Here is a 23,924-nt window from a genome sequence, read left to right as displayed (position 1 = left end):
ACGCCTGCGTTTTTTCGAACACTCCCTGAAAATGGTCAGTTTACACCCAGAAACGCCCTCTTCCTGTCAATCACTCTGCGGCCAGCAGTGCGACTGAAAAGCTTCGCTAGACCCTGTGTGAAACTACATCGTTCGTTGCAATAGTACGTCGCGCGTGCGCATTGCGCCGCATACGCAGAAGTGCCGATTTTTTGCCTCATCGCTGCGCAGCGAACGAATGCAGCTAGTGATCAACTCGGAATGACCACCATAGTCTCGGTGATCTTTAATGCAGTAATACAATGCCGGCTCCTGTCTTGTGTCTCCGCAGTGTGGACAAGTTCTGCGTGGAAGGTGTCACCTTAGTGGGAGAACTGGTGCAGGCCAAACATCTCCGGGCTGTGGTCCATATTCTGGATAAAGTCCTGCCCATGTTTTATCCGTGTCAGAGTTATCTCCTGAAGAATGAACTGTGAGTCTTTTATATTCTTCTATAATCACATAGTTCATGGCGGTAACATGGAATATTCTTTCTCCACCCGAGATAGGGAAGCAGTCCTGTTAGTATTCCAGGCACTGATAAATTTGCTGACCTCTCTCCCTTCTATAACTTCCTGCTCCCCTGTGACCTCCGTATCACACGAGCTTATTATATGGCTTTGTGTCATTTTATTTCTTCAATTTTATTTTCTGATTTTTCTGAGCCCCAAACCATACGCAGAAGTAAACGGATTTTTGCACATGAGCTGTGGTGCAATCACCACTTCCGGGTGTCCGCAGCTGAATACAAGCAGTCAGCCATTGGATGGGCATTGGAAGGCAGCATCCGATGGCTGGTCTCCATCGTAGACCTGCCATTTAAGAATAAAACCCCCCCTTTTCATTGACTTGGTAACATCAATTGTTGCGACACTATCGGTTTTAGATACCCATCCCTAGAGTTGTGGAGGTGGGGGCGGAGTTACTTTTTGATCCTTTTCCAATGAGAAGAGAGAAAATGTGCAAGATTCCATAACCCCCAATTATTAACTGCAGAGCAGGGTCTGTGTTCTTTCACTGCTAAGTAGGGTGACGGGAAGACAGTAACTAGAATTTGCTAATAAACGTCAGATCCTGGTTATTTCCAGTATTCCAAAAACAGCTGTATCGATAAGGGACGCCCAGTATCCGTGACCCCTGTCATCCAGGGGATTCAACATCTCCCCCCCCTCCCCCCTCGGCACCTCCTGTAGTTAATCTCTCTCTTGCTGCACATGAAACTGATGAATAGTTATTACCAAATTAGTATAAAAAGATAAATAACACAGGCAAACGATGTATATTGATATCTATACAGTATCCCCCACATCTTGTTACAGTGATGAATGTAACTGCTTCATTGCAGGTTTTTGTCCTACATCCACCTCTTTCTGCAGCTGGACAGCGGCGTACCCCAGGGGATGACCATGCAGATGACGCACAGAGTCACCCAGCACCTGACCTCTATAAACTATGGAGAAAATGTTAAACTTCTTACAAACATGATTCAGGTGAAGACATGATCTGCACAGAGAGTGCTGCTCTAGGCCCGGGGGTGAAATGCACAGGAAATGATATGATGCGGGGGCATTAAGGGGGCAATAAGGGGCTGATTCAGACCTGATCGTAGATGTGCTAAATTTAGCACAGCTACGATCAGTCACACAGACATGCGGGGGGACGCCCAGCACGGGTAGTCCCCCCGCATGTCAGGCCTGCCCCGTCGCACAAGTACAAAAGCATCGCACAGCGGCGATGCTTTTGTACTTCAGGAGTAGTTCCCCAGCCAGCGCAGCTCCTGCACGCTGGCAGGGAGCTACTTGTCGCTGCCCGGGTCGCAGCGGCTGCGTGTGACGTCATGCAGCTGCCGCAGCCCGCACCCCTGACGGTCCGAGCACGCATGCATTGCCCGGCCCGCTCCCCCCCTAAACGGTGACCAAACGCCGCCGGCCCGCCCCCTCCCGCCCAGCGACCGCAGGGCTACAACAGCTGTCGGCTGTCTGGCATGCGTCGGCGCACTGCGGCACCGACGCATGCACAGTTCAGACCTGATTACTGCTGTGCGAAAACGCACAGCACCGATCAGGTCTGAATCAGCCCCTAAATCATTAAATAACATAAATGGGTTCTCTGTGCACTGAGGTGTTAATCTGAGGCGGGGTGTGCTGCTGGTAATGAGGGGTGTCCCACCCCCCTTAAATGGTAAGTATACAGATGTGGATAAATCCACAGGGAACCAGCGCTCAAACCCTATTTGTAGTGGTGAATGATACGGTTATAAAGTGAAACTAAAATCAATAATGAAAAAGCAGGTCTTATACTTAGGGTTGTTTATTCTAAGATGCTGAGATACTTTCTTTCCCAAAAGGTATAAATTCGGTTTAAAAGTCAATCAGTGATTGGGGCACGCTCCTGGTTTGAGCTTTAATTCTGAAGTGCAAGGTTCAATTGAAAGAACAAATGCTGTAATCTTTGTAAAGTCGAAAAAAAGAAAAAGAAAAATGCCACAAAAAAATAATAATGATAATATGTACTAAAGTCCAAACGGTTTACAAGTCTATACAGACTGCGGCGTCCCGCTAATCTGTGCTCCAGGGTCCTTATTCTCCACTCTAACCAAAGCATACACTACCACTGTCAACTGTTCATCACTTCACAAGAGAATCCTTCACTTCAGAGCACAGATTACAGCATTTGTTCTTTCAATTGAACCTTGCACTTCAGAATTTAAGCTCAAACCAGGAGCGTGCCCCAATCACTGATTAACGTTTAAACCGAATTTATACCTTTTGGGAAAGAAAGTATCTCAGCATCTTAGAATAAACAACCTTAAGTATATTACCTGCTTTTTCATTATTGATTTTAGCTTCACTTTATAACCGTATCATTCACCACTACAAATAGGGTTTGAGCGCTGGTTCCCTGTGGATTTATCCACATCTGTATACTTTATTAAATGACATAAGTCAGTGGGTGAAATGATCAGAGATGTTGGTAATAAGAGGGATGTAATGTAGAGCGGGAGCGATGATTCGTGGGTCGGGGCAGGTCAAGTGATGAAATGCACGAGGACGGGAGGATTCAGAGGATAATATTCGGGAGATGTCATTATTTGGGCAATATGATAATGCAGGGATGGAATACACGGCATTGTGGTTTCCCATCTTGGTCCTCTAGATAACACGCCAGGTTTTAAGGATATCAATGCTTAAGCACAGGTGACAGGTTAATTAGTACCTCAGTTAATTTAATAATAATAATTGTATTTATATTAGAGATGTGCACCGGAAATTTTTCGGGTTTTGTGTTTTGGTTTTGGGTTCGGTTCCGTGGCCGTGTTTTGGGTTCGAACGCGTTTTGGCAAAACCTCACCGAATTTTTTTTTGTCAGATTCGGGTGTTTTTTTCAAAAAACCCTAAAAAACAGCTTAAATCATAGAATTTGGGGGTCATTTTGATCCCATAGTATTATTAACCTCAATAACCATAATTTCCACTCATTTTCAGTCTATTCTGAACACCTCACACCTCACAATATTATTTTTAGTCCTAAAATTTGCACCGAGGTCGCTGGATGACTAAGCTCAGCGACCCAAGTGGCCGACACAAACACCTGGCCCATCTAGGAGTGGCACTGCAATGTCACGCAGGATGGCCCTTCCAAAAAACACTCCCCAAACAGCACATGACGCAAAGAAAAAAAGAGGCGCAATGAGGTAGCTGTGTGAGTAAGCTAAGCGACCCTAGTGGCCGACACAAACACCTGGCCCATCTAGGAGTGGCACTGCAGTGTCAGGCCGGATGGCCCTTCCAAAAAATACTCCCCAAACAGCACATGACGCAAAGAAGAAAAAAAAGAGGCGCAATGAGGTAGCTGTGTGACTAAGATAAGTGACCCTAGTGGCCGACACAAACACCTGGCCCATCTAGGAGTGGCACTGCAGTGTCACGCAGGATGGCCCTTCCAAAAAATACTCCCCAAACAGCACATGACGCAAAGAAGAAAAAAAGAGGCGCAATGAGGTAGCTGTGTGACTAAGATAAGCGACCCTAGTGGCCGACACAAACACCTGGCCCATCTAGGAGTGGCACTGCAGTGTCACGCAGGATGGCCCTTCCAAAAAACACTCCCCAAACAGCACATGACGCAAAGAAAAATGAAAGAAAAAAGAGGTGCAAGATGGAATTGTCCTTGGGCCCTCCCACCCACCCTTATGTTGTATAAACAGGACATGCACACTTTAACCAACCCATCATTTCAGTGACAGGGTCTGCCACACGACTGTGACTGAAATGACGGCTTGGTTTGGACCCCCACCAAAAAAGAAGCAATTAATCTCTCCTTGCACAAACTGGCTCTACAGAGGCAAGATGTCCACCTCATCATCATCCTCCGATTCATCACCGTGTACATCCCCCTCCTCACAGATTATCAATTCGTCCCCACTGGAATCCACCATCACAGCTCACTGTGTACTTTGTGGAGGCAATTGCTGCTGGTGAATGTCTCCATGGAGGAATTGATTATAATTCATTTTAATGAACATCATCTTCTCCACATTTTCTGGAAGTAACCTCGTACGCCGATTGCTGACAAGGTGAGCGGCGGCACTAAACACTCTTTCGGAGTACACACTTGTGGGAGGGCAACTTAGGTAGAATAAAGCCAGTTTGTGCAAGGGCCTCCAAATTGCCTCTTTTTCCTGCCAGTATACGTACGGACTGTCTGACGTGCCTACTTGGATGCGGTCACTCATATAATCCTCCACCATTCTTTCAATGGTGAGAGAATCATATGCAGTGAAAGTAGACGACATGTCCGTAATCGTTGGCAGGTCCTTCAGTCCGGACCAGATGTCAGCATCAGCAGTCGCTCCAGACTGCCCTGCATCACCGCCAGCGGGTGGGCTCGGAATTCTGAGCCTTTTCCTCGCACCCCCAGTTGCGGGAGAATGTGAAGGAGGAGATGTTGACAGGTCGCGTTCCGCTTGACTTGACAATTTTCTCACCAGCAGTTCTTTGAACCCCTGCAGACTTGTGTCTGCCGGAAAGAGAGATCCAACGTAGGTTTTAAATCTAGGATCGAGCACGGTGGCCAAAATGTAGTGCTCTGATTTCAACAGATTGACCACCCGTGAATCCTTGGTAAGCGCATTAAGGGCTCCATCCACAAGTCCCACATGCCTAGTGGAATCGCTCAGTGTTAGCTCCTCCTTCAATGTCTCCAGCTTCTTCTGCAAAAGCCTGATGAGGGGAATGACCTGACTCAGGCTGGCAGTGTCTGAACTGACTTCACGTGTGGCAAGTTCAAAAGGTTGCAGAACCTTGCACAACGTTGAAATCATTCTCCACTGCGCTTGAGACAGGTGCATTCCACCTCCTATATCGTGGTCAGTTGTATAGGCTTGAATGGCCTTTTGCTGCTCCTCCAACCTCTGTAGCATATAGAGGGTTGAATTCCACCTCGTTACCACTTCTTGCTTCAGATGATGGCAGGGCAGGTTCAGGCGTTTTTGGTGTTGCTCCAGTCTTCTGTACGTGGTGCCTGTACGCCGAAAGTGTCCCGCAATTCTTCTGGCCACCGACAGCATCTCTTGCACGCCCCTGTCGTTTTTTAAATAATTCTGCACCACCAAATTCAAGGTATGTGCAAAACATGGGACGTGCTGGAATTTGCCCATATTTAATGCACACACAATATTGCTGGCGTTGTCCGATGCCACAAATCCACAGGAGAGTCCAATTGGGGTAAGCCATTCTGCGATGATCTTCCTCAGTTGCCGTAAGAGGTTTTCAGCTGTGTGCGTATTCTGGAAAGCGGTGATACAAAGCGTAGCCTGCCTAGGAAAGAGTTGGCGTTTGCGAGATGCTGCTACTGGTGCCGCCGCTGCTGTTCTTGCGGCGGGAGTCCATACATCTACCCAGTGGGCTGTCACAGTCATATAGTCCTGAGTCTGCCCTGCTCCACTTGTCCACATGTCCGTGGTTAAGTGGACATTGGGTACAACTGCATTTTTTAGGACACTGGTGAGTCTTTTTCTGAGGTCTGTGTACATTTTCGGTATCGCCTGCCTAGAGAAATGGAACCTAGATGGTATTTGGTACCGGAGACACAGTACCTCAATCAAGTCTATAGTTGGCTCTGCAGTAATGATGGATATCGAAACCACGTTTCTCACCGCCCAGGATGCCAAGGCCTCAGTTATCCGCTTTGCAGCAGGATGACTGCTGTGATATTTCATCTTCCTCGCAAAGGACTGTTGGACAGTCAATTGCTTGGTGGAAGTAGTAAAAGTGGGCTTACAACTTCCCCTCTGGGATGACCATCGACTCCCAGCAGCAACAACAGCAGCGCCAGCAGCAGTAGGCGTTACACGCAAGGATGCATTGGAGGAATCCCAGGCAGGAGAGGACTCGTCAGAATTGCCAGTGACATGGCCTGCAGGACTATTGGCATTCCTGGGGAAGGAGGAAATTGACACTGAGGGAGTTGGTGGGGTGGTTTGCGTGAGCTTGGTTACAAGAGGAAGGGATTTACTGGTCAGTGGACTGCTTCCGCTGTCGCCCAAAGTTTTTGAACTTGTCACTGACTTATGATGAATGCGCTGCAGGTGACGTATAAGGGAGGATGTTCCGAGGTGGTTAACGTCCTTACCCCTACTTATTACAGCTTGACAAAGGCAACACACGGCTTGACAAATGTTGTCCGCATTTCTGTTGAAATACTTCCACACCGAAGAGCTGATTTTTTTGGTATTTTCACCAGGCATGTCAATGGCCATATTCCTCCCACGGACAACAGGTGTCTCCCCGGGTGCCTGACTTAAACAAACCAACTCACCATCAGAATCCTCCTTGTCAATTTCCTCCCCAGCGCCAGCAACACCCATATCCTCCTCATCCTGGTGTACTTCAACACTGACATCTTCAATCTGACTATCAGGAACTGGACTGCGGGTGCTCCTTCCAGCACTTGCAGGGGGCGTGCAAATGGTGGAAGGCGCATGCTCTTCACGTCCAGTGTTGGTAAGGTCAGGCATCGCAAACGACACAATTGGACTCTCCTTGTGGATTTGTGATTTCGAAGAACGCACAGTTCTTTGCTGTGCTTTTGCCAGCTTAAGTCTTTTCATTTTTCTAGCGAGAGGCTGAGTGCTTCCATCCTCATGTGAAGCTGAACCACTAGCCATGAACATAGGCCAGGGCCTCAGCCGTTCCTTGCCACTCCGTGTGGTAAATGGCATATTGGCAAGTTTACGCTTCTCCGACGACGATTTTATTTTAGATTTTTGAGTCCTTTTTTTACTGATATTTTGTGTTTTGGATTTTACATGCTCTGTACTATGACATTGGGCATCGGCCTTGGTAGACGACGTTGATGGAATTTCATCGTCTCGGCCATGACTAGTGGCAGCAGCTTCAGCACGAGGTGGAAGTGGATCTTGATCTTTCCCTATTTTTGAAACCTCAACATTTTTGTTCTCCATATTTTAATAGGCACAACTAAAAGGCACCTCAGGTAAACAATGGAGATGGATGGATACTAGTATACTTATGGATGACGAGTGACTGACGACACAGAGGTAGCTACAGCCGTGGACTACCGTACTGCGTCTGCTAGTATAGAGATGATAATGATATAAAAAATATATATATATCACTACTGCAGGTATATATAATATAATGACGGACCTGCTGGACACTGTCAGCAGACTCCTAAACTACTAGTATGAAGAAGATAGAAAAAAAAAACCCACCACAGGTAGGTATACAATTATGGACGAGCACTGACGACACAGAGGTAGCTACAGCCGTGGACTACCGTACTGCGTCTGCTAGTATAGAGATGATAATGATATAAAAAATATATATATATATATATATCACTACTGCAGGTATATATAATATAATGACGGACCTGCTGGACACTGTCAGCAGACTCCTAAACTACTAGTATGAAGTAGATAGAAAAAAACCCCCACCACAGGTAGGTATACAATTATGGACGAGCACTGACGACACAGAGGTAGCTACAGCCGTGGACTACTGTACTGCGTCTGCTAGTATAGAGATGATAATGATATAAAAAATATATATATATCACTACTGCAGGTATATATAATATAATGACGGACCTGCTGGACACTGTCAGCAGACTCCTAAACTACTAGTATGAAGAAGATAGAAAAAAAAAAACCCCACCACAGGTAGGTATACAATTATGGACGAGCACTGACGACACAGAGGTAGCTACAGCCGTGGACTACCGTACTGCGTCTGCTAGTATAGAGATGATAATGATATAAAAAATATATATATATCACTACTGCAGGTATATATAATATAATGACGGACCTGCTGGACACTGTCAGCAGACTCCTAAACTACTAGTATGAAGAAGATAGAAAAAAAACCCCCACCACAGGTAGGTATACAATTATGGACGAGCACTGACGACACAGAGGTAGCTACAGCCGTGGACTACCGTACTGCGTCTGCTAGTATAGAGATGATAATGATATAAAAAATATATATATATCACTACTGCAGGTATATATAATATAATGACGGACCTGCTGGACACTGTCAGCAGACTCCTAAACTACTAGTATGAAGAAGATAGAAAAAAACCCCCCACCACAGGTAGGTATACAATTATGGACGAGCACTGACGACACAGAGGTAGCTACAGCCGTGGACTACCGTACTGCGTCTGCTAGTATAGAGATGATAATGATATAAAAAATATATATATATCACTACTGCAGGTATATATAATATAATGACGGACCTGCTGGACACTGTCAGCAGACTCCTAAACTACTAGTATGAAGAAGATAGAAAAAAAAACCCCACCACAGGTAGGTATACAATTATGGACGAGCACTGACGACACAGAGGTAGCCACAGCCGTGGACTACCGTACTGCGTCTGCTAATATAGAGATGATAGAGATGAACAAAAAAAATATAACACTACTGCAGGTAAATATTTATATAATATAATGAATGACGGACCTGCTGGACACTGTCAGCAGAATGCGTTTATAGAATAAAAAAAAAAAACACCACAGGAGTGTTTAACTTTTTCAGGCAGACAATATACTGGTGGTCACTGGTCAGTCACACTGGCAGCAAAAGTGTGCACTGTACTTCTGCTATAACTGCACCCCAGTCTCCCCCACAATTCAGTTGTGTGAGCAGTGAGCACTCAGCACAGTCAGATATACATATAGATGATATTATCATGCAGCACACTGAGGCTGAGCACAGATATGGTATGTGACTGTGTATCGTTTTTTTTCAGGCAGAGAACGGATTATATTAAATAATAAATAAAACTGGTGGTGGTCAGTCACTAGTAACTATCAGCAAAACTCTGCACTCTGAGTACTCCTAATGCTCCCCAAAATTACTAAGTAATCAACTCAAGTGTCTCTATCTATTCTAACGGAGAGGACGCCAGCCACGTCCTCTCCCTATCAATCTCAATGCACGTGTGAAAATGGCGGCGACGCGCGGCTCCTTATATAGAATCCGAGTCTCGCGATAGAATACGAGCCTCGCGAGAATCCGACAGCGGGATGATGACGTTCGGGCGCGCTCGGGTTAGCCGAGCAAGGCGGGAAGATCCGAGTCTGCCTCGGACCCGTGTACAAAGGCTGAAGTTCGGGGGGGTTCGGATTCCGAGGAACCGAACCCGCTCATCTCTAATTTATATAGTGATATCTTCAACAGAACTCAGTCGCGTTACAAGCATCAAAGACACAGCACAGAGGTTTAGTATTACAGCAAGAAGAAAACAATGGACTTAGGGGGACATTTACTAAGCGGTGATAAGAGCGGAGAAGTGAGCCAGTGAAGAAGTTGCCCATGGCAACCAATCAGCATTGAAGTAACATCTATCATTTGCATACTATAAAATGATACAGAGCTGCTGATTGGTTGATGGGGAAATTTCTCCACTGGCTCACTTCTCCGTTCTTATCACTGCTTAGTAAATGTCCCCCTTAGAGAACATATAGGGCACAGTGAGCTTAGGGGGTCATTCCGAGATGATCGTAGTTGTGCTAAATTTGGCACAGCTACGATCATTCACACTTACACGCGGGGGGACGCTCAGCACAGGGCTAGTCGCCCGCATGTCAGTGTCGCCCCCCCCAGCAGAAGTGCCAAGGCACTTCAAGAGTAGCTCCCGACCAGTGCAGCTTTAGCGTGCTGGCCGGGAGCTACTCGTTGCCTCCTGGCCCGCAGCGGCTGCGTGTGACGTCACACAGCCACCAAGGCCCGCCCCCCCAACGGTCCGGCCACGCCTGCTAAACGCCGCCACCCAGCCCCCTCCCGCCCAGCGACCGCCTCTGCCTCAGAGGCGATCGCTGGGCAATGACGGCTGCTATGCGCTGGCGCACTGCGGCGCTGGCGCATGCGCAGTCTGACCCGATCACTGCGCTGCGTAAAACTGCAGCGAGCGATCGGGTCGGAATGACCCCCTTAATGCAGAGTTTGATTGTACTATCTGTGAACAAGCATGGATAGCCTTAATTCCTGGACTGTTGGGGTGCCTTGAGGACAGAAGAGTTTGGGAAACGCTGGCCCCAGAGCTATCCGTGATAGGAAGTGTACATAAAACACATAGGTGGAGGGACGGAAGTGTACAGGAGATGGATAGTCCTGGGGAGATATTGGAGTGCACTGGGAATGGGATGGACCTGTCTAGACTTAGGAGACCTGACCAGTGCTTCCTTGCTTGTGTTCTACAGGCCCACATCGCTGCCAGCACCAATCCTAACGACGTGGGCCCAGCAGCCGTGCTGGAGTTCTGGACGCAGGTTCTCATAAGCCAGCAGCATTGGAACAGGGATAAGAGCAGCCTGCACCTCATGGACCAGCTGTGCAAGTCAGCGTTCAGATACGCGCAAGAGGAATGCATGCAGAAACTGATCTACCAGCAACACAAGGTAACACCCCGTGCACAGCGGGACCAGAGGGGGCGCAGTCGCCGCAGTGCAATGCGCAGAGCGGCCTCAGCATGTGACCTTTCCTCTTACAGGACGCGCTGGGTTATCACTGCGATCGCGGGATTCTCTCCTCCTTTGTCGGCTGGTTCGTGGCTGGCAACGTGACTCCCTCTTTCATCGATAACAACTACAACCCCTCCCAGGTACTGATGGTGTTTTTGTGTATGAGTAGTAGTCCTGGATATATGTCAGTGTTGGGAATCATTGCACACTCACAATAGGGCCCACAGTGTGCACTATCTGCTTTATGGAAGAGCTATAGGGAGCTGCAGTCTGCCAACACTGTATTATCTCAAGTCCACCAGGCCTAGAACCCAGTGGACAAGTATTTCTTGCATCCACCTCGTCCTGGTATATGGTGGGTTATCAAAGCCCTTTCCCAGACATGTAGCTCACAGGGTAGTGTCGTAGGGTGCGGGAGTTTGTGCAAGAATGCTCATATTTTTAAAGGGTCAATCATCAACCAACCTGGTTGTGCTTTGTATGATTGGCGCTTTAAAAATGCACCTCTGGCTTCTGGCCCCCTATAACATTTAGCCCCACACCTCCATCTTTGGCATGCTAGCCTTACTGCTCCTTCTATAGATAAAACATTCCTTCCTCTCTCCTGCTATTCATCTCTCTTCCAGATCTGGTTCTCCTGGACTGTGCTTATGACAGAGTCTCTGTTTGAAGAAGATTCCCAGCTACGTCGCGTTGTGGAATACGAGTTGCTCAACAATCCGTCCATCAGTCCAGACAGTGCTCTGAAGGTATCTCCATATACTTTACAGTCACGGTGGAAGGTGTTAAGGTGGACATACACCTAAAGATTTATTGGGGGTGATTCTGACCTGTTTGCTTGCTGCTGTTCATCGCAGCGAACAGGCGAGAAGTGCGCATGCGCCTGCTCCGCAGTGCACCGGCGTATACGAGACAGCAGAAGGCTGTTGTTCCATAGCGATCGCCTCTGCCTGATTGACAGGCAGAGGCGGTCGCTGGGTGGGAGGGGGCGGGACTGCGGCATTTAGCTGCCGTTTCGTGGACGCGGTCCGGCCAACGCAGGTGTGGCTGGACCGTGCGGGGGCGGCCCACAGCGGCTGCATGACATCACACGCAGCCGCTGCGAGCCGGGTAGCGACGAGTAGCTCCCGGCCAGCACGCAAAAGCTGCGCTGGGCGGGAGCTACTCCTGAAGTGCAAAAGCATCGCCACTGTGCAATGCTTTTGCACTTCTGTGGGGGGGGAGTTTGCGTCTGACATGCGGGGCGGACTAAGGCTTACCCCTGTATCTCTGAGATCCTGATCGTAGCCCTGCAAAATTTTGCAGGGCTACGATCAACTCGAAATGACCCCCATTGTCCGATCTGGCTGCTTGGAACAAAAATCTGGTAATGTATGGGAGCAAATAACAATTGACCACTTGGTCCGAAATGCCAGAAAACTGACAAAAACGGTCGTTCAGACAAATTGGTAATTAAATGGATTTAACTAATTTGTCTGACCATTTTTGTCTGTTTTTCAGTGTTTGGGAGCAAATGGTCAATTGTCATTTGCTCCCATCCATTACCAGATTTTCGTTCCAACCAGCCAGATCGGACAATAAATCTTTAGGTGTATAGCCAGCTTTAGAATCGAAGCAGGGTATCAGTGTCCACATTTTCTAACTGATGTGGAGGTAGTTTTATTTTAAAGGGATTCTGTATTGGGGTTGGTGATCTCTTGCCTTGCTCCTTGGGGTATAAATGGGGCAAGTTTATGTGGTCTTGAATCTTTGGTGATTCTATTTTGTCTTTAGCTGTAGTGGACACACTTGTATGATATACTGTATGGTCTGTCTTGTATACTTTATAGTGGGAGAGGCTTCTCTGTATATTATATCAGTCTTATTTTAAATTTACATGTAACTTACGAGATTTCTCCTCTCTTGTACATTAAGGGAACTATTTGTCATACATTTTGGTAGCCTTTCATTTCATATCTTTGGATTACAGTATTGTGTTAGAGAAGGACTAACTTGTTTTGCATTTAAGACAGGGGCTTGCTTGCCATGTGTCTCATAGATGTGCTACCTTGTCCTGTATCTTAGAGAAGAGCTACAATGTCCTGTATCTCAGAGAGGAGCTACCTTGTCCTGTATCTCATAGAGGTGCTACCATGTCCTGTATCTCAGAGAGGAGCTACCATGTCCTGTATCTCAGAGAGGAGCTACCATGTCCTGTATCTCAGAGAGGAGCTACCTTGTCCTGTATCTCATAGAGGTGCTACCTTGTCCTGTATCTCAGAGAGGAGCTACCATGTCCTGTATCTCAGAGAGGAGCTACCTTGTCCTGTATCTCATAGAGGTGCTACCTTGTCCCGTATCTCAGAGAGGAGCTACCATGTCCTGTATCTCAGAGAGGGGCTACCATGTCCTGTATCTCAGAGAGGAGCTACCTTGTCCTGTATTTCAGAGAGGGGCTACCTTGTCCTGTATCTCAGAGAGGAGCTACCATGTCCTGTATCTCAGAGAGGAGCTACCTTGTCCTGTATTTCAGAGAGGGCTACCTTGTCCTGTATTTCAGAGAGGGGCTACCTTGTCCTGTATTTCAGAGAGGGGCTACCTTGTCCTGTATCTCAGAGAGGGGCTACCTTGTCCTGTATTTCAGAGAGGGGCTACCTTGTCCTGTATTTCAGAGAGGGGCTACCATGTCCTGTATCTCAGAGGAGCTACCTTGTCCTGTATCTCAGAGAGGGGCTACCTTGTCCTGTATCTCAGAGAGGGGCTACCTTGTCCTGTATCTCAGAGAGGAGCTACCATGTCATGTATCTCAGAGAAGCGCTACCATGTCCTGTATCTCAGAGAGGAGCTACCTTGTCCTGTATCTCAGAGTGGGGCTACCTTGTCCTGTATCTCAGAGAGGAGCTACCTTGTCCTGTATCTCAGAGTGGGGTTACCTTGTCCTGTATCTCAGAGAGGAGCTACCATGTCCTGTATCTCAGAGAAGGGCTGCCTTGTCCTGTATCTTAGAGAGAGGCTACCTTGTCCTGTATCTCAGAGTGGGGCTACCTTGTCCTGCATCTCAGAGAGGGGCTGCCTTGTCCTGTATCTCAGAGAGGAGCTACCTTGTCCTGTAGCTCAGAGAGGGGCTACCATGTCCTGTAGCTCAGAGAGGGGCTACCTTGTCCTGTATCTCAGAGAGGGGCTACCTTGTCCTGTATCTCAGGGAGGAGCTACCATGTCCTGTATCTCAGAGAGGAGCTACCTTGTCCTGTATCTCAGAGAGGGGCTACCTTGTCCTGTATTTCAGAGAGGGGCTACCTTGTCCTGTATTTCAGAGAGGGGCTACCATGTCCTGTATCTCAGAGGAGCTACCTTGTCCTGTATCTCAGAGAGGGGCTACCTTTCCTGTATCTCAGAGAGGGGCTACCTTGTCCTGTATCTCAGAGAGGAGCTACCATGTCATGTATCTCAGAGAAGCGCTACCATGTCCTGTATCTCAGAGAGGAGCTACCTTGTCCTGTATCTCAGAGAGGAGCTACCTTGTCCTGTATCTCAGAGTGGGGCTACCTTGTCCTGTATCTCAGAGAGGAGCTACCTTGTCCTGTATCTCAGAGTGGGGTTACCTTGTCCTGTATCTCAGAGAAGGGCTGCCTTGTCCTGTATCTCAGAGAGGGGCTACCTTGTCCTGTATCTCAGGGAGGAGCTACCATGTCCTGTATCTCAGAGAGGAGCTACCATGTCCTGTATCTCAGAGAAGGGCTGCCTTGTCCTGTATCTCAGAGAGAGGCTACCTTGTCCTGTATCTCAGAGTGGGGCTACCTTGTCCTGCATCTCAGAGAGGGGCTGCCTTGTCCTGTATCTCAGAGAGGAGCTACCTTGTCCTGTATCTCAGAGAGGGGCTACCTTGTCCTGTAGCTCAGAGAGGGGCTACCTTGTCCTGTAGCTCAGAGAGGGGCTACCTTGTCCTGTATCTCAGAGAGGGGCTACCTTGTCCTGTATCTCAGGGAGGAGCTACCATGTCCTGTATCTCAGAGAGGGGCTACCTTGTCCTGTATCTCAGAGAGGGGCTACCTTGTCCTGTATCTCATAAAGGGACTGTCTTGTCCTTTATCTCAGGGAGGAGCTACCATGTCCTGTATCTCAGAGAGGGGCTACCTTGTCCTGTATCTCAGAGAGGGGCTACCTTGTCCTGTATCTCAGAGAGGGGCTACCTTGTCCTGTATCTCAGAGAGGGGCTACCTTGTCCTGTATCTCAGAGAGGGGCTACCTTGTCCTGTATCTCAGAGAGGGGCTACCTTGTCCTGTATCTCAGAGAGGGGCTACCTTGTCCTGTATCTCAGGGAGGAGCTACCATGTCCTGTATCTCAGAGAGGGGCTACCTTGTCCTGTATCTTATAAAGGGACTGTCTTGTCCTTTATCTCAGAGAGGAGCTACCCTGTCCTGTATCTCAGAGAGGGGCTACCCTGTCCTGTATCTCAGAGAGGAGCTACCCTGTCCTGTATCTCAGAGAGAGGGGCTACCTTGTCCTGTATCTCAGAGAGGGGCTACCTTGTCCTGTATCTCAGAGAGGGGCTACCTTGTCCTGTATCTCATAAAGGGACTGTCTTGTCCTTTATCTCAGAGAGGAGCTACCCTGTCCTGTATCTCAGAGAGGAGCTACCTTGTCCTGTATCTCAGAGAGGAGCTACCTTGTCCTGTATCTCAGAGAGGGGCTACCTTGTCCTGTATCTCAGGGAGGAGCTACCATGTCCTGTATCTCAGAGAGGGGCTACCTTGTCCTGTATCTCAGAGAGGGGCTACCTTGTCCTGTATCTCATAAAGGGACTGTCTTGTCCTTTATCTCAGGGAGGAGCTACCATGTCCTGTATCTCAGAGAGGGGCTACCTTGTCCTGTATCTCAGAGAGGGGCTACCTTGTCCTGTATCTCAGAGAGGGGCTACCTTATCCTGTATCTCATAAAGGGACTGTCTTGTCCTTTATCTCAGAGAGGAGCTACCCTGTCCTGTATCTCAGAGAGGGGCTACCATGTCCTTTATCTCAGAGAGGAGCTACCTTGTCCTGTATCTCAGAGAGGGGCTACCTTGTCCTGTATCTCAGGGAGGAGCTACCATGTCCTGTATCTCAGAGAGGGGCTACCTTGTCCTGTATCTCAGAGAGGGGCTACCTTGTCCTGTATCTCAGAGAGGGGCTACCTTGTCCTGTATCTCAGAGAGGGGCTACCTTGTCCTGTATCTCATAAAGGGACTGTCCTGTCCTTTATCTCAGAGAGGAGCTACCCTGTCCTGTATCTCAGAGAGGGGCTACCATGTCCTTTATCTCAGAGAGGAGCTACCCTGTCCTGTATCTCAGAGAGGGGCTATCTTGTCCTGTATCTCAGGGAGGAGCTACCTTGTCCTGTATTTCAGAAAGAGGCTACCTTGTCTTGTGTCTCATACTACCTTGTGTGGTATTTTAGAGAAGGACTAACTTGTCTTGTATCTTAGACAGGGGCTTACTTGTCTTGAGTCTTAGAGAGTGGCAACCCTGTCCTGTATCTTAGAAAGGCTGTACCTTGTGTGGTGTCTTAGAGAAGGACTACCTTATTTTGTATCTTAGACATGGCTTGCTTGCCATGTGTCTCATAGAGATGCTACTTTGTCCTGTATCTCAGAGAAGGGCTACCTTTTCCTGTGTCTCAGAGAAGGGCTACCTTTTCCTGTGTCTCAGAGAGGGGCTACCTTGTGTGGGGTAAATCTTTACTGGATATTTTTGCAGTGGGTATTGGATGGTACATTTAGAGGGACCTGCCTGTCTGGAATTTTAGGGGGTGTGTTTCCTTGCTTGTATATCACAGTGGTATCCTTCCTTTGCAGAAAGCGCAGCAGCAGCTGAAGTTGCCCATCGTGCCCTCTGTACAGAGGCTGATGATCTACCGCTGGGCTCACCAGGCTATGGCTACTCCCGCAGATCACCCCCTGTTGCCCTTTTTCTGGCAGAAGTTTTTCCTCCTATACCTCAACCGTCCAGGGCCACAGTATGGGTAAGATGGCTTTGTAGCCACTGACGCCATGTGCATAATCCGCAGGGCTTTTAGTAATGACGTAGCCACCAATTAGTATTGTAGGCCATTTTATTCTCTGAATTAGACTTTAATTTACTGTTCACGAGTCCACATGGTCAGGACAGTGCCGCCTTTTACTTACGATAAGGGTGATGCAGGCCACTTGTTTCTGTATTTTGAAAAATTATTTGTAAAGTTGTTCTGCAGTTTTCATCTTGCGCGCTTCTTCATTCTCCGTGCGCGGTGGTCTTACAGAATGCAATGACTTACAGTAGGAGGTCACCTTCCTTTCTCCGCCTGCATGCTGCTGAGAGTAAAGGCCCGCACCATTTAGTTGATAAATAAGAGATTTGGATGTCTACCATATCTGCAGTTTACAACAGTTTGGGAATATTATTAGTAGCCCTTTTATATACAGTAAGCTACCTTGTCTTTAGAACCTAGCGGTGGAATATACAGGCTTTTATCTTCATACTGTCCGGATCATTCGGTTGTGTTTGTTCTGTGCCCAGATTGCCAGTCGATGGCTGTATCGGCAAGAGGTTCTTCAGCAGCTCGGCCAACACACACCTGCTGAAACAGATGAAGCGTCGCCTGGTGGAAGTGGCCGATTTCCACCACTCGGCCAGCAAAGCCATGAGAGTCCTGCTTCCTATGGACGGGTCCCCGGTCTTTTCCGACTCAGGGGGCAGCTCGCACGATGGTATGACCTGCCCGGATCTGCACAAAGAGCTGGTCAAGTAAGGACTCTGTGTAATCTGATGTTCTCATGGTGACGTCCGGTTCCCTTAGGGTGGTGACCACGGAGCAGTTGAACCAAAGGTGCCCTCCAGAGCGCGGCCACCCTGGCGGTGAAACCCTTAGCAACCAATCCCATGTGATCATTCTTTAATCTGTTTAAAAAAAATGATAGAATCAGTTACGTTGCTATGGTTACAGCAGCTTTCCGCACAGTTATTGTGTACCGGCCGATATTCCGATCCCTATCTGTTCCCTGTCATTTTGCCTCCTGCCATCGGGACACACGCATTTGGCCGATAATCGCTCAACCGTGAAAACATCGGCATAGCAAACTGCTAATCCTAAATGCAGTACTTACCCCACACCTTGATGATTTCTGCAACGTCCTCTGGGGGACACTGGATTATTATGGGGTATAGAGTGCAGTGTCAGGTGCTTGGTCACTTCAGATTTACATACAAAATATAGCTCCTCCCCCTCCACACCCCATTGGCTGCCTGGGAATTCCATTTTTGTATATTATTTCAGAATAGGTTTTGTCTTTCTCTATAGGTTATTTAATGTGTTTCTTGTCTGGCTGGAAGATGACAAGCTCAGGAAGGGAGATGTGTATATCCCAAGTCTCCCCAAACAGTACGACCCTCACCGGCTGGCTAAGATCATGCGCAATGAGCAGGTGAGAAACCAAGCGTACGACATCAGCGTTTGAGTAGCATTTCTCGCTCATTATACAGTCTCCATTCTGTGCTTGTCTATGTACCATATTTATTAGCTGGATCACAGACTGAGAGTTATATAGTGGGTGGAGCAGGGTCCTCCTGCAGCACAGAGTATATCAGGAGATGAGTGATGTGTCAGTGAGGACAGGGCTGCATGTGACAGGGGCAGTGACATGATGTGAGGAGGGGAATAGAGGCAGCAGGAGGCCACAGACAGAGTTATATAGTGGGAGAAGCAGGGTTCCCCAGCAGCACAGAGTATATCAGGAGATGTGTGATGTGTTAGTGAGGACAGAGCTGCATGTGACAGGGGCAGTGACTTGATGTGAGGAGGAGAATGGAGGCAGCAGGAAGACACAGACTGAGAGTTATATAGTGGGAGGAGCAGGGTCCCCAGCAGCACAGAGTATATCAGGAGATGAGTGATGTGTCAGTGAGGACAGGGCTGCTTGTGACAGGGGCAGTGACATGATGTGAGGAGGGGAATGGAGGCAGCAGGAAGTCACAGGCTGAGAGTTATATAGTGGGAGGAGCAGGGTCCCCAGCAGCACAGAGTATATCAGGAGATGAGTGATGTGTCAGTGAGGACCGGGCTGCATGTGACAGGGGCATGACAGGATGCGAGGAGGGGAATGGAGGCAGCAGGAGGCCACAGACTGAGAGTTATATAGAGGGAGGAGCAGGGTCCCCCAGCAGCACAGAGTGTTTCAGGAGATGAGTGATGTGTCAGTGAGGACAGGGCTGCATGTGACAGGGGCAGTGACATGATGTTAGGTGGGGAATGGAGGCAGCAGGAAGCCACAGACTGAGAGTTATATAGTGGGAGGAGCAGGGTCCCAGCAGCACAGAGTATATCAGGAGATGAGTGATGTGTCAGTGAGGACAGGGCTGCATGTGACAGGGACAGTGACATGATGTGAGGAGGGGAATGGAGGCAGCAGGAAGCCACAGACTGAGGGTTATATAGAGGGAGGAGCCGGGGTTCCCCCAGCAGCACAGAGTATATCAGGAGATGAGTGATGTGTCAGTGAGGACAGGGCTGCATGTGACAGGGGCAGTGACATGATGTGAGGAGGGGAATGGAGGCAGCAGGAAGCCACAGACTGAGGGTTATATAGAGGGAGGAGCCGGGGTTCCCCCAGCAGCACAGAGTATAGATGTACAATGTGCATATTAAACATCAGTACATTGAGCACAATTGTAGGGCAGAGCTTATCTCAGTGTTTTCTTGCTGTAGGATCTCTGGATGGAGTTTATTAATAAGGAGCGCCTCATCCATGACATCCAGGAAACTGTGAATGCCTGGAATCAAATCAAGGTGGAGATGGACACGAGTTTGCTGACTCCTGTTGTGTCTGTGGACACCCCGACACCAGTGACAAGTACGGGCACAGCGCGCTGCACGGGAGCAGATATCACACTTACATGTGTCCTGGTTATATACAGATGGAAGTAATCTGGAGTTTTCTTCTTTAACACTTTCGCCGCTCGTCCTCCAGTTGGGGGGTATATTTACTAAAGTGCGGGTTTACAAACGTGGAGATGTTGCCCATAGAAATCAATGGGATTCTAGCTAGTATCTTCTAGAAGGTGTTAGATAAGTAAAATCAGATTGGTTGCTCCACATTTGTAAATGCGCACTTTAGCAAGTATACTCCTAGACTGTGGAAGATCAGACCCACCCGTCCTACATAGCCAGGGGCAAATGCAGGATTTACTCACAGGGGTTTCCATATTGCCCACATATGCACATTGAAAACACATACATTGTACACACACATACACATTGCACACGCATACATAGCACAGCATACTTACAGACTTTCTAGCTATCCCCATACTCACACATACATAGTACACCACACACACACACACACATACACACACACACACATATATACACACACACACACACACACACACACACACACACACACACACACACACACACACACACACATATATATACACACACACACACACATAGCACATTATACACATGCATAATATACCACACATACATACATATCACACCATACACATTGCACACACAGCAGGCCACACACATAGACAGCACACTATACACATTGCACACACATATACGTAGCACACTATACATATACACAGTACACCACACCACACACATACATAACACAACACACACATACATACATACATACATACATACATACATACTACACCACACATACACATTGCACAAAGCATATAACACACACACACACACACACACACACACACACACACACACACACACACACACACACACACATGCACACTGGACACACTCATATACAAAGCACACCACACACACATTGCAAACACAGCACACTACACATACATTGCACACCACACACTCAAACACAATGCACACACACATATAAATAGCACAGCACACACACATATGCTCACCATGCATATTGTACACACACATACTGTAGTACACCCAGTAGCGGATCTTGCCACGGGCAAGCAGGACTTTTGCCCGGGGCGCCGCCTTCCGGTGGGCGCTGGCGCCATCCGGAGGGCGCCGCACCGTGGCAAATCCGCCACTGCTGCCCGCTGTGTCCCCCGTCCGCCTCCGCTGCCCGCTGTGTCCCCGCCTCCTTTGAAGGGAACTAGACGCTACGCGTTTAGTTTCCCTTCGTGGAGAGTACCTTTGCTGAGCGGTGCGCGATGACGTTATCGCGCACTGCTCAGCATTCAAGGCGCTAGTAATGTACAGGGGGCGTAACTGACACCCCCCCCCTGTATTAGGCCACGCCCCGTTTCCTGCCCGGGGCGCAGAGCGGGCATGAACCGGCCCTGAGTACACCACATACACATTGCACACACACAAAAAAATTATCTAGTAGGCATTATTTAATGAAGATCACCCTCCCTCCCCCCGCACGCGTGGCGAGACACACACCTGTCTATCTGGCTGCGGCTCCAGGAAACACCACCAGCGGCTCCCAGCTGCAGGTCTTAGAGGGGCTGTGCGCTGACGCTGCAGCTCCCTCTACAGTCAACCAGCCTCCCTGTCTGTGTGTAGAGCAGGCAGCTGTCTCGTTACTGACACAGCAGCCTGCGCTCTGCACCATCTCTCCCCACACCACGAAAAGAAAGTTAAAAGGAAACAGCCAATGTGCTGTGCGATGGATTGGCGGGCAGGGGGGGTTTCCAGGTACTCTGAAACCCCCCCTGCGTGCGCTTATGATACGACAGGTATTGTGGCCCCAAAAAGTAAATGTCTTTGTCCAAACTAGTTCAGGTGACGGGTCAGGACTCCCTGCAGCCGTTGATGCCATCATAGGAAGCGCTGATGGTGCGCACAATGAAAGCGGTGGAGAGAGGGAAATGAATCCATCTGTCTACCCCCACCATATAATGTATAAAGATAGGGGGTACCCTTACCCATATAAAGGCGCAGATCTGGTGTTCATACTGATCACCAGACATTATCCCCCTGCACTACAGGAAAGTAACGTAGTCCAAGCATAGGGGGAGATGTTCCCCAACATGGCTACACATAATTCTGCTGCACCTACATTATTATAAAAATTGGGCTTGTCTCTTTCAAATGCTGGAGCCCCTTAGTACTTATAGGGCCTAATTCAATGTTGAAGGCAAATGTATTAGCAAAAGCAAAGTTGCAAACTTTTGCAAAGTGAACGCAAATCTGCACACAAAGAAAAATACTCGCCCACAGTGCAAACTAACACAAAAAAATCCCAATACACAAAATAGGAGTCACCCGGAAAGCTGCGCAAACTAGCGTTAGAAGCAATTCTACTGCAGTTTTTTTGCAGATTAGCGTTCATTTGCACTAAGAGAACCTCTGCCTTAGTGTTTCCAGTAAATTAATCTACAAACACAGGGCAAAGTGCATATGTTACTAATATCCGGAATTGTAATGCATGAACAGTTTGAATGATTCACTTACCAACATAAAACAAAGGAATAAACCTGAAATTCAGAATGCATAAGGGTCAAAAACCTGCAGATAAAATGGTGAGACCGCACAAGCTGTGTGTGATTCTACTAAACAACATCAGATGTGTGCGAATATTCACTAATTGTGAAGCAACCGCATCAACCATCGATGTTACTGCTGCCATTATAGTGACTTGAACAGTGGGGATAATTCAGACCTGATTGCTATCGAAGGATTTTTGCAGCGCTGCGATCAGATAGTCGTCACCTACAGAGGAGTGTATTTTAGCTTTGCAAGTGTGCGAACGCATGTGTAGCCCAGGACTTACTCAGCCGCTACGATAACTTCAGCCTGTCCGGGACCGGAATTTACGTCCGGATCCGTCCCTGCAAACGCTTGGACACGCCTGCGTTTTTCCAAGCACTCCCAGAAAACGGTCAGTTGCACAACGCCCTCTCCCTGTCAATGTCCTTGCGTTCGCCTGTGCGAATGGATTCTTACATGTGTATGCACCGCATATGTGTATGCGGTGCATACACATGCGCAGTTTACACCTGATCACAAGCTGTACGAAAATGCAGCCCAGTGATCAGGTCTGAATTTCCCCCAGTGTGCGTAGCTCTATACCTGCCCAGAATCTGCATTGGTTTTTCCTGTACTTTTTGTTTGCCTATCTGCAGATATGCGTATGCACCGCCCAGGAGCCAGGTACACACACCCACTGCATGCCCCTGGTTCACGCCCAGATTTGTAAATTTGCGTTCAACCTTGAATTAGGCCCATAGTCTGGTGATCACTAGGCAGTGTGACTCCTTGCTATTTCAGTACATGGGTGGGAAGGCACTATGGGGCAGATGTATTAAGCCTGGAGACGGCATAAGGAAGTGATAAAGCAGTGATAAGTGCAAGGTGATAACTCACCAGCTACTCAGCTCCAATATGTAAATTGACAGTTAGGAGCTGGTTGGCTAGTGCGTTTATCACTTTCAGTGTGACCCTATTGTCTGGTGATTACCTGTGCAGTGGGCGAAATAGGCAAAAAAGTTCCAGCAGGGAACAACCACAACGGTTGTGATACAGAATATAGACAGTCATCAGATCGACGGGGTCAGAAGGTCGCCACACAAATTTTTTTTGGTTGTTTGTGTTTTTAAACATTTTTTACCCCAATTCGATGAATTACATCCCCTCACGGGCTCTCTGTGCCCGCCACAAGGTTACTACAAGTAATAGTTTGTTACATGGATAATAAATGCAGCAAAAGTTTTAAAAACCCTAAAAAACATGTTTCGACCTTTTGATTGTCAACTTTTTGACCCTGTCTACTTTTTGATTGTTGTCCTCTTGACCCTGTCGACTTAATGCATGTCGACCATTAGTGGTCTACCTATTGACTGTAGACCATTTAAGTGTATATCCATAGACCGGATACCAACCAGAACTACTTGCCTGGCTAGAAAATGGGCCTTATACTTAACCTGGGAGGGTTATTTCAGTGCTGGGTACTAATTGGGG

General features: G+C 48.0%; 1 protein-coding gene across 1 annotated transcript in view; it reads left to right on the top strand.

The window, feature by feature from the left end:
* Window positions 1-23,924, top strand: part of EPG5 (ectopic P-granules 5 autophagy tethering factor) — a 170,633-nt gene that overhangs the window by 78,441 nt on the left and 68,268 nt on the right. Inside the window, exons 17-25 of the mRNA XM_063958355.1 lie at window positions 311-451; window positions 1,364-1,508; window positions 10,756-10,953; window positions 11,046-11,156; window positions 11,643-11,765; window positions 16,828-16,994; window positions 17,528-17,755; window positions 18,309-18,432; window positions 19,713-19,857. Of these exons, the coding sequence (XP_063814425.1) occupies window positions 311-451; window positions 1,364-1,508; window positions 10,756-10,953; window positions 11,046-11,156; window positions 11,643-11,765; window positions 16,828-16,994; window positions 17,528-17,755; window positions 18,309-18,432; window positions 19,713-19,857 (1,382 nt within the window). The remainder of the gene's footprint in view (window positions 1-310; window positions 452-1,363; window positions 1,509-10,755; window positions 10,954-11,045; window positions 11,157-11,642; window positions 11,766-16,827; window positions 16,995-17,527; window positions 17,756-18,308; window positions 18,433-19,712; window positions 19,858-23,924) is intronic.

Source organism: Pseudophryne corroboree, chromosome 1, assembly GCF_028390025.1.
Source record: "Pseudophryne corroboree isolate aPseCor3 chromosome 1, aPseCor3.hap2, whole genome shotgun sequence".
Classification (NCBI taxonomy): domain Eukaryota; kingdom Metazoa; phylum Chordata; class Amphibia; order Anura; family Myobatrachidae; genus Pseudophryne; species Pseudophryne corroboree.
The sequence above is the reverse complement of the archived record's forward strand: the minus strand, read 5'-3'. Positions and strand labels throughout refer to the sequence as shown.